The following is a 12,010-nucleotide window of genomic DNA, read 5'->3' on the forward strand; positions in this document are numbered from 1 at the left end:
GTATCCCTTATTAATGACACAGCGTTCTTTAGGGGCCCTGTGTACATTGATCTTAACCCATACATGGTAAAAATTACCCGTGAAATCATGTGAGCCTTTCTCAAAAAACATAACTTCCCCTACTTTGGTCGCCATTGAAGGTACCAAATGTGCATACAGATTCGGGACATCGTGTATCTGAATCCATATATCCAAAGTGTCAAGCTTAACCTGAGATGGTTGAGTCACCCCGTCATAGGGAGTGATGATCACATCATGACCCCTAAAGTTCCACGTCCCTTCCTGCATCACTCTTTCCCAGTCGCCCAGGCAACTAAACTGAATTGTATACAAATTCTCCTCCAGGGGTTTGAAGTTCACTTCCTGCGCAAGATCCCAAGCTGCTCGCATGTTTCTAAAGAACCAGCCTTGACTGTAGGGTTTATCGATATGAACCCTAGCCACCGCCATCCACCTAGCCTCATCCTGAGGAATAGATCCCTCATCGACCACGACATCATCCATATCATCCTCACGCAGCCCAAGCTCCGCCATCATCCTCTCCAACTCTGGCGCAGATGAGGAGGCATCTGCCGACGCCGTTCCAACTCCCATCTTCGCCGCCATACTACAAACCCTAGCCCGCAGATGTGGATCGCCGGGCCTTCTTGAAAAAACCAGTGGTGCCCTACACCGGGCCAACTCCTAGGGGAGGGACGACAGGGACTAGAAGCCCCGGCCACGCCTAACAGGGAGATCGGCAGGAGGGAACAAGGTAGGAACTCAACGGCGGCTGTGATCGCCTCCGAGAGCAGTAAACCCTAGCAAGAGGGAAAAAAGGCTTGTCATAGGTGTGACACCTTGCGCCGCAAAAAATATCTTATAAGCACCTTAATTAATTAGTGTTTTGCCAACTTCGGAGTTCGCAGCTAGGGATAGGTCTTGCCTAACCTATTGACATTTTGAGTGAAACCGACTCAAACTTTTTGGTTTTCTTTTTTTACCTTTTTAAGAGGTTATTCTCTTTTTGCTAGAACTTGTTCTGTTCCACTTGGGTATAGTCAGTGAAAAAAGGATATGAACATCTCACAAAAAAGGGATATGAACATGTTTGGCTCGGCCTTGCACAAGTGTTTCACAACTATCGTCGCTGCCCCTTTTTTGCGAAAAAACTTTCAATCTATTCATCTTCAATCATGGCAGTACAATGAACATCAAAAATAATAAAAATTAGAAGGAATCTCCTATTCCGTGTGCAACACGTCCAAGGATGACCAAACACACATCACAAGGCACTCGCTTCGGCTGGTTGGCTAGTCAACCTAGTTGCGCCTCAGCACATTTGTAGAAGTGAAGGTAAAGAAATAGAGGCAGAAAACCGAGAGAATATATATCATGCCCCCCAAAAAATGAAAAATGTTCGCAATTTTTTTTAAACATTCGTAAAAGGTAAAAAAAAGTACTTGAAGTAAAAGTCATGTTTATGGATTTGAAAATATATTTATAAATTTTAAATATATTTACAAACATTATAAAATGATTGTGAGTTCAAATTTAAAAATGATGACAACTTTTTGTATTTGAAAATTACTTTTTGGTTTTAAAAAATAATTAACTCAAAATTTCCATAAATTTGGAACGAATTTGTAAATGTTAATATTTATTAAAATGTTCTCTAATTTCAGAAAAATAAACAAAGATGTTTACCAAATTTCAAACGATATTAATCAATTTTAAAACTGTTAACAGATGTGAAAAAAATTATGGATATAAATAGATGTTCATAATTTTCAAAACAGTAAAAAAAATAAAACAAGAAAATGAAAGAAGAAAATTCAGAAATATGGAAAACCAATAAAACAAAAGAAAACACATAAAAAGGAAAATGAAGAAATTCGAAACCGGAAGATAAGGCGTGAAGCGAGCTCAGTAGTTTTTTTTTTTGATAAATACCTTTGATTTTTTTTCATACTCATAATAATTACAGGTAATCTGACTGTCATTTTTTTACAGGTACATTGATTTGGACCTAAGATTTAAGAAAATACAAAGTAGTAACTCCTATGACTAAGAATTACAACACTCTCTCTTTTTTTTAGAAAAGGAGGATGTACCCCGGCCTGTGCATGCATGCAGCCATATTATTAATTATTCACAAAGACCATACAAGGTGATACATCAATAAGTCTGAAGTCACCATCTTGGCAACACTGTTGCTACTTCTATCCCCTTGATGAAGGCGTGCCGAATGTCCGAAGGCCTAATACCAAACAGACATCCAACCAAAGCCTAACATCTAAAGCCGGGTGTCCCATCCAAGCCACTACCTGGATTGGGTCCCACACTGGTTTGGCACACTCCCAGTGAGCACCGCACGCCGCAAGGGCCATCACCTCCATCATCCCTCTGTCCATCCTCAGAGCAGAACTGAAGCACCGACCTTGCCAGGCCTCTCTGTCATCGACGCCACCATGACACCAGACAACTTCCTCCTCCTGCGCGAGTTCATCTCCACGTATCAGACGCCGAGTCTCCACAGCGCCACGCTGCCGAGATCCGCCACCATCAATGTGTAAGATGAAGTACCGCTCCACCAAAGACACCGTCCTCCGGTCCCTCTAGCCCGTGTGCACCTTCAAGAATGACGCCCTAAGGGGGAAACGACATCAGAGAGCCGCCGTCATCCGATCTATTGATCTAGGGTTTCCCCCGGAGGTAGCAAAGAGTGGCCTTGAACTTCTCCACAGCGATGCCTTCAGGAAGGGAACGACGCAGACAGCGTCGCCATCACCGGCCTTGGCAATAGCCAATAGCAGGTTTTCACCCAGATCTGATCGAAGACCTCCATCTCATGTGCACAGGTCGCCGCCATCCTTGCCGGGATCTGGATGATCCAGGCCGCCGCTGCCATATCTCAGCAAGGAGAAGTCCCCCCACCGAGACCCGCCGGCCGAGCAGGGGAGGCCGAGACCGCGCCCGTAGGACCAGATCTGTGATGGATCCGTGCCCGCGCCGCTGCCCCGGAGCCACCCCCGTGCGCAGCCGCCATGGCCTGGCCGCTGCTTGCGCCGTCGTCTGGCCGCCGCGCCGCCCGATGCGCCCTCGCTGCATCAACACCAAGACTTCGATAAACGTACCAATGGAAGCGCCTTGAGTTGTCCATCCAAAAAGATGGTAAGCCTTGGTCGATGGACGTACTTCGGCCGGGGATGATCCCCTAGAAGTGCAGGTCGTCGAATCACTATATCTTCACCATGATGTCGATAAAAGATTTCACCTCCATAAAGAATCAGACCAACCAAAAAAGCTTGACACAAAAAAACTCATCATATTAGAATAATCGAATCTACAAGGACATAAAACTCTCTAATCTCATGACATCGCCAGAAAAACAAAAGGAAATTAATTCTTACAAAACTATGATGATCACTAGAAGTTGGTGAAGAACATAAAAGTCTTGAAGATCCAAGATCCCCCACCTTTGAGAGCCAAGATGATACAGAGGCGAGGGAACCTAAATTTCTCAAATCGCGGCAGCCACGTGGCGCGAGAAAACCCTCATACAGGAGCAGACTATCGCTGATGCGAGCTTAGTAGCTAGCCTACCTGTGCAGAACCGATAGGAAAAGGGCGCGAGACTATATCTCATTTCAAGCTAGACAGACCGGGACTGGCCGGCCTGGTTACACCGTTACTTCTTTTCAGATTTCATTATTTGGCTTACTCGATTTTGTTTATTTTTTTCGAAAACAACATAATATGTATATCAATAAATATTTAGTTCGAAAAAAAGTTTTTGTGTAGTCTTAAAAATGTTGGTGCAACTTCTGAAAAATGTTGATAGTGTCCAGAAAAAAATGTTTCAAGAATTATTAAAACAATATTTAACACATATTTTAACAACAAATATTCAAATATGTATGTTTGAAAAATGTAAATAACACGTTTAAGAAATGTTAAAAATATATAAAAAATATTTCTAATATATATGAATATGTATAATGTGTATGAATAAGTGTTAATCACGTGTTAATTTTTTAAGGGTGTATAAAAATAATCCTTATGTATACAAAAATTATAGAACGTGTATTAAAAATATTGGTCATGTATTAAAACTATTAATTATATACTTAAAAATATTAAAAATGTATTAAAAATGTCCTGGTATATATAAAAATGTAAAATATGTATAACGAAAGTAGTTCTCAAAAATAAAATTTTAAAAGATGTTAATCATGCAGTTGAAAAATTGTTACACATATACAAATAATGTTCCTGACGCAGAGAAAAATGTACACATATGTACCAAAAAATTTAGACATGTGATGAAGAATAAAAGAAAAAACAAAGAAAGATGGTGAAAACCTAAGAAACAGAAGAAAGGAGCAAGAAAAAAAGAAAACCGATGAAAACCAAGAAAGAAACAAGAAAAAAAGGAAAGGAGTAAAAACCAGTGAAAAAGGAAGAGAGAAACAAAGAAAAACAATGAAAAAGGAAATAAAAAACCATGAAAGAAGTGAAGAAACCCGATGTAAAAAAAATAGAAAACTGATGAAGAAAAAGAGAGAACCGAATAAGTGAACAGAAGAAAAAAAATGACCCCCCCTCCCCTCCTAGAATCACCCCCTCCCCAACTTCTTCCAGAATCGCCTCTCTATATTTTTCTTTACAGTCATATCTAGTTAAGGTCTAATTAGCTAGGATTGAAAAAAATATATGAAGTAGCAATTCTGGTAGAAACCGAGGAAGGGAGGGGGGGGGGGGGGCAATTCTGAGAGAATCGTCCAAAAAAACTGGCCCATTGTTTTGGTGGTGGGAAAGAATCTTAGAAAATCCTATGGGACGTCCGCCTGAATCATATAGGTGCGCCAGAAACGTGAGGCAAGATGGGTTGGCTCACTCGGCACGTCTGCGCATTTTTGTTTTTTTTGTTTTTGTGTGTGTGGTTTTGCTCTTGGCTTTCTGTTTTGTTTTTGTTTGCTTTTTGAGATTCTGGGTTTTCTTTTATTTTTTTTCATTGTTTACATTTTATTGATTTTTAAGTTTTTTTGTAATATATGGTGAACATTTAATAATAATATAGAAGAAATATTTCTAGTATATGATTAATATTTTATTTTTTATATACAATAGATCTTTTTAAAAATTATACGATTTATTTATAACACACACCAAACATTCATTGAATATAGATTAAGCTTCTTTATTTATGTACACTGGACTTTTGTATAGTATGTAACACATACTGATTGTTTTATAAAACTACTTTTCAGAGGTTTTATAAAACCGAAGAAAAAAAGAGAAACCCGTGTGACGGGCAGAGCGGGCCGGCCCGTTTGAGTCGGCTTTCCGCAATGAGGCTCCCCTATTTCTTGATGTCCTCGTGGGCCTTCTCGAACGACCGGGGGCGTGCGTGTTCCGGACTTCTCCGGAAGCGTCCCGCCGCGTGCCCTCCGCCGCCGCCGCATATTCTTTTCTTTTCTTCTTCTTCTTCCCCAAGATGAACCGACCGATTTCTCATCTTACAACGAAAAGGAAAAAAAATAAAAAAGAGAAGGAAACCGACCCCTCCTCCCTTTCCCACTCGATTCTTTCTTGCTGCACAAGAAGAGCGCGCCTTAATCCGCAACGAACCCGCCCACAGAGGCACCCAAACCCCGCCCGCCGCCTCCGCCCCCTCGGTTCCGCAGAATCCCCCGAGCTCGTCGGCGGAGCTGCTCCGGCCGCCTCGCTCGCTCGCCGCCGTTGCGCCATGGTACGCCCTCCTCCCCGCCCCGGCCCTTCGTTCTCGCGTCGTTCCAGTGAAGATCCGGCGTCGCTGTCCTGTGTCGTTCCTCCTGCCGTGCCCCGCGGCTCCGGCCTCTGTCGCTAGGTAGATAGATAAGAGAGATATAGGCCCCTCCCGAGCCGGGTCCGGCGGCTGGGCGAGAGTTACGGCGGGACAGCGACAGTGCCTGGGAAACTTCCTGCGTGTCAGTCCCCCCAATTCGGGATGGGGTTTACTGTTCCGCCGTCGGCGACGGCGACCGGGCCGGTACTGGCGGGGCTGCTAGCGTGCCTGGTGGGTTGGTTGAATCGGGCCATCGCAGGGTCCCGGCGGCGAGCGTGGTCCGCTGGTCCGGAGAGGCGGCAGCAGTCGCTCACTGCAGCTGCCGTAATCCCCTGCACCACGCTGGTCCAGACGAACAGTGCTGGACAACGATTGCAGTCTGCCTGGCTGGGTTCGTGTACCTGGCATGGATTTAGGAATTTGTGGTTGAACTAAATCATTTGGGTCCAATTTGCAGTTATATCAGGATGAATTTCTTCTCTATTATTGTGTAGTATCTGTTGGAATGCATAACTGAACCTGAACGCAATTCACAAGCCTACTCATGTGATGTTCAGAGTATGATTCTGATTTTTTAGCTCTGTCATCGATCGATCTAATCAGTGTGCTGGAACATTCTCTGGTACCACAGGCTACGCCGCTGGTAGCTGGGCTGTCGGTAGCTGCTGCTGCCATGGGAAGCAGATTCATGATTCAGGCATGGCAGGCCTTTCGAATCCGGGCGGCGATGCCACGTGTGCGTAAATTCTATCCTGGCGGATTTGAGAGGGAGATGAGCAGAAGAGAAGCGGCACTGATCCTTGGCGTAAGGTGATGTTTCTTCTCCAGCCTGTCCTTGTTAACCTGTATCTTGATAATGTCGCTGAAATCCTGTGCGACTGAAATGATGTACAGTTGTTTTTTGAGTTACATTGAGATGCTGAAAATATGAAACTGTCATTGTTCAGAGAACGTGCTGCACTGGACAAGATAAAGGAGGCCCACAAGAGGGTGATGGTAGCCAACCACCCTGATGGTGGCGGCAGCCATTACATTGCTTCCAAGATAAACGAGGCCAAGGACATGCTCATGGGGAAGGGCAAATCCGGGTCCATTTTTTAGCCAGTGCATACGAGATGGAGGTTATTTTGCATTGTTCGCGATGAGGTAGTGATTCGCTTTCCGTTGACATCATTAACAGTGTTGTGCTGATACCGTGCATCTGAACAAAGATGCACGTTATGGAAACAGAGTAACTTGATTATGTGGCTGATGTAAGTTTACCCAGCGGCTCCAGATATTATGCTAACCTTCTGTTGTGACCATTGGGCTGTCTTACTTGAAAGATTGTATATTTGGGGCTTGTTGCTTACTGATGTGTGTGTATGCTATCAGTTTGTTTCTCATTGTTTAATGTCATTGCTGATAAAAGCATAAACTGTTTATGATCATATCGTCAGTAAATGTTTCATGCATCAGGTTGATCTTATCTCTGTTGTAACAATTGTCCAGCTTTTTGTTTCTTCTATTCTAGGAAGCTCCTAGTAATTCATAAAAGACCACAGCACCCCACCCCGAAATGTCCAATTCAGCACACAGTGATGAATATATTGTTGCACTGTCAAAGCTACCAATAAATGCATAGCATGGAGAGGAGCAGTGGACATTCTTTGTCGAAAAGTCTGCACTGAATCTCTTTGATGCACAATCCACATCAAACATTTAAGCTCCAGTTGAAAGCTTCATTGGAGATTTGCAGTGTTCTGTAAAAAGAAGCATAGATATTGTTCCAGTTCAGGCTATATCCTCTTTTTGTGGGGGAGTTCAGGCTATATCTTGACCAAAATGACAGCTGTTTGTCAAATATTCATCCACAGTGCGACTTATAGCAGTTAAATATGCACTTTATACTATCCTAAATCCATCAGCCCCTGTTCATGCAAATTGACAACACAGATTTTGTGCCCAAAAATCAAACTTCTGTGGACGCAAGTTTGAAAATTTCAGAGAACGATTCAATTACGTGGGCATCGAAAAAAGGATTGTCGCATTCTATTGGAATAATTCATGCAATTCATATCATCTACTCGTTTACCTTTTTGGGAACGCTGAAGAATTCATTACCTTTTTGTTTGAAATCCTGTTTGCGCAAATTGACGACAGCAAGTTTATGCCCAAAAATTCAAACTCTTGTCATCAGCCAGGTGAAAATAACTGATGCTGAAGGCAGGAAGTCAGAAACTTCAAGGAAGAATTCAGTTCAAGCAACTCATACCGTCTAATACTCATCTTCTTGTGGGCACACAGATGTATTTATTACGCTGTTCTAAAAAATGAAGAATGTTCAAATGGAACTCTTGAACAGCACCCCAACTATTTTTGTCGATCAGTTAGTCGATGACTGCGGAAATGGTCCAGACCAATTCATAATTGACATTGTTGCAGTGTCAAAATCTCGTGTATGAGCCATCATCATGTGGTAGCAGACATTCTTCACGCAGTGCAGCTTGCATTAACTTCGTTCAACTCTTAGAAAGACCCCAAACCATTGTGGTAATGTTTGAAGTTCGTTGAACATTCAAACTGTCATTGATAATGTTTGAAGTTTGTCGAACTTTCTAACAATGGATAGATCGCAAGTTGCAAAACATTGTGGTAACAGTGTAATTTTGTAATAATATCTGACGAAGATGACGACCAACGCAGTTCCTCTGTTCAGTCAAATGCATCAAGGCAGTCCGAAATCCTAATACAGGCATATAGAACTGTTACCTTAAGTTTTCACTTTTGGGGTAATTTTTATGTCATGAAAGAACCCTGAATCATGGCCTTGACATTATCCTGGGAGTAAATCAGCACGTGATTAACATGCAGCTGGCTTAAGTAATTAACCATCGTTAGTTCAAGTTGATGACCAGATCATGTAACTCACGGGGTCGATTTTCTTGACCAAACCACAGATCTCTCTGAGGACACCTTTTGATGTTAAGGTTTCATCACAGGACCGAATCGTAGTAATCTGTCCCAGGCGGAATGGTCAATCCGAGCATACGGTGACCTAGAAGTCACCATAACAAATGTAATATTCTGCCGGCAGTCCAAATTTGACAACACAAACATCTTATAGTAGTACAAAATATTCAACCCTGGGCCATTTGTCCAGTCAAAAGTAGAACTATTGGGTGGTCATCTGCATTTGCTCCTCCTGAGTCCTGAATACTCAGCCATCATCTTGTCCGTGGGACCAGCAGAAGAACTTCCAAAAAACAGGGGGCCCTCCCCTCATCTTGATCTCTTTGCTTGCAGCCTAGTTCCTCTCACTGTACTTGGGTTGGGATCGACGGCGGCGAAGAATTCGCAAGAAACAAGGAACAGAACATGCATGCATAACACGACTGACAGCGACGAGGATTTATGTAGCTTGAGCAGACCTGAAAACAGTCACATAGTTATCTCACATTTCCCTTGGCTCATGGAAGGATGCTGCCGGCCAACCTGAAAGGAACAATTCTGTCACTGGACATCGAATGCGATGGTTGGAATGCATTGTGGCTGCTTGACCTTGTAGATCATTTCAAATTTGAGCTGGCTTCCCGCCTATTCCTTCTGTCCTGGACCAGGTACAATTGTTCGTTACATATGCTATATCACACTATGCTTATACTGCTGCTATAAATTTGCAGCAGTTCCTCTTCTGACCTAACAGTCGGATTTTGGTTGAAAGCAAGAGAGCACAACCATAATTGCACTGAACCACTCAATGTCATATCAGTTGTGGTGAGTCAGGGGTCATCAGATGTAGGCCTGTTGCCACATTTGACAGTATCAGCAGCATTACTATGCAGCATTTGTGAGTGTCTCTAATCTCTGAAAGAATGTTGCTAAGAACTAGTACAGTCTTCAATGAATTATTAGGTACAAAAGTACATTTTCGTCTGTTGATGGTGAATTCATTGGCCCTGATCTTTGCTTCATTTTCCCTATAAGTTGGCTGGACCGGAAGGGCCGAATGTACTGTTTCAGGACAGAATACCGAAAACTGCTGCACCGAAAGAAGTGAGCAATTCAACTTCTACTGATGTATACGTATGATTCAGAGGGGTGATAATATGCCCATCTTTTTGACAAGATAGGCAACACAGAATTCCACAAGGCATCAGAATATTTTTTTAAAGATCTGAAGCCACATCAGAAACGCAACCAGATACCTAATACTCCCTCCGTTCCTAAATACTTGCCTTTCTAGGCATTTCAATAAATGACTACATACGGAGCAAAATAAGTGAATCTACACTCTAAAATATGTCTACACACATCCGTATGTAGTAGTCATTTGAAATGTCTAGAAAGACAAATATTTAGGAACGGAGGGAGTACATTCGCATGCATTTCAGAGCCCACTGTACTGTTTCATGACAAAATACAAGAAACTGCTGTACCGAAAGAAGTGAGCAACTCAACTTCTACTGATGTATACGTATGGTTCACAAGGAAGATAATATGACGATCTTTTTGACAAGATAGGTAACAAAGAATTCCACGAGGCGTCAGAATATTTTTAAAAGAAAACCTCATACATTTGCGATTTTGCTACTCGTCAGTCGTCTGAATAGTAATAGTCTGGGATATAATTTTGGTATAGCTTATGTAGCTTTCTGTACGTCCATCAATTCAAGTCTCTGAAGAAAGAAGAGATACATTTCAGAGCTCACCAAACATCTGTGGCCAGGCTAATATAATAACCAACGTGCTTAAAAAAACTTTTCTCCTTGGATGATCACATGTTTTTTGTCTGTTTGGGTTTCAGTCTGAAATCTAGCATGACAATTCCAGAGCCTCGATATCACATCCCAGAAGATAGCTGACACTTGCCTCTGGTCAGTGCTACGTGACAGAAACAAAAGATATGCATTTTTATTTTGCGGGATGATATGCATCTTCTTACCTAGTCTTGGTTCCCAAGTGCAATCGAACTCTAGCACGTTAACTATGGATTAGCACGGACCGATTAAGCTAATCTACTGTTTTTTAACAGCCAAGATGGGCAATCTTGGAACGACTCCTGCGCTTGATAAACTGTCACGGCCGACAGATCCTGTCAATAACCCTACCATTCACTTGCCTCGGACCTTGGTTAACCTAAAAAGGGTGAAAAGTGTCGCTTATGTTAGGAAAAATGAAGCGCCAATATGCTGCTTCCAGTTACATTTCACACTAGCTAGTTATTACTCAGTCATCTCAAACATAAAAAATGAACATACCCACTGACTTTGCTTAATTGTGTCTATACAAACATGCATGACCGTGTGACAAATCTGCAGCACCCTAGTTAAAAACTCGCCAGGGGTACACGCAACCATTTTCTTGTGTGCCAGTTCCTGTTTTTTGTGTTGAGAAGTGGAGCATCGACCCGACGTCGCCTCTTGACTAGAGGACAAGAGCCGTTCAAAGGCGCCGTTTTTCTTTCTCTCCCTCGGAAGGTCCAGAAGGATGACATGGGGCTTCGGCAAATGCATGGAAAAGTGAATGATGAAAGATCAGAGGGAGGGAGAAGTATTCTTTGCTCTTGTTGGTGCAGTATATAGGTGTTTTTACTGGTGGAGGCGTGCGTGGTGATGTGTATGTCCATGGGAAACGCCGAAACGGTCGAGGTTCCAAAAGCTTCCAAAGTTTCGCTTGGTTAACCGCACCTTCCGAGAAGAAACGAAACGGATGCCAATGGTCACGGTCATGTGGATGTTATCTTCATGCATGGACATGGAAGTCAAACCGTTGGACATGGCGCTGTGTTTTACCATCCATCCAGATTTATTAGTATTTTTGTATTTTGTGCTAAACTTTGACCTTAGATTTAACTAGCAAAATATAAATTGTATGCCATAAAAATTATGTTGATAGATTAGCATTTAAAATAAATTTTCAATGATAATTTTTTTGTAACTCGATTCATACAACTTTATACTAAACCTGCGACCAATAATATGGATTGGAGGGAGTACATACACATTATATTTTGCTAGTTGAATCTATGGTCAATTTTGACCCAAAATGCGAGGGGGACTAATAAACACGATGGAGGTAATACGACCTACGGGCAAGCATGATTTAGACAAACCGATGTCTATAATGTTCTTTCCTGCCGGTTGGCCGGTTTGAGGTTCGTGGTTGCAGGTGTTGGTTGTTTTTAACCGAGGCTGCTGGTGTTCGTGATGGCTGGTCCTA

General features: G+C 42.5%; 1 protein-coding gene across 1 annotated transcript; it reads left to right on the forward strand.

Moving 5' to 3' along the window:
• The first annotated feature begins 5,464 nt into the window (after nt 1-5,464).
• Nucleotides 5,465-7,160, forward strand: LOC125510766 (mitochondrial import inner membrane translocase subunit TIM14-3-like). Its single transcript, XM_048676026.2, has 3 exons — nt 5,465-5,734; nt 6,441-6,619; nt 6,757-7,160. Exons 1-3 carry the CDS (start codon nt 5,480-5,482, stop codon nt 6,908-6,910), a joined length of 588 nt encoding a protein of 195 aa, XP_048531983.2. The 5' UTR covers nt 5,465-5,479; the 3' UTR covers nt 6,911-7,160.
• Nucleotides 7,161-12,010: the final 4,850 nt, after the last annotated feature.

This window comes from Triticum urartu, chromosome 5A (genome assembly GCF_056163025.1).
Source record: "Triticum urartu cultivar PI428250 chromosome 5A, HENAU_Tu73, whole genome shotgun sequence".
Lineage (NCBI taxonomy): Eukaryota > Viridiplantae > Streptophyta > Magnoliopsida > Poales > Poaceae > Triticum > Triticum urartu.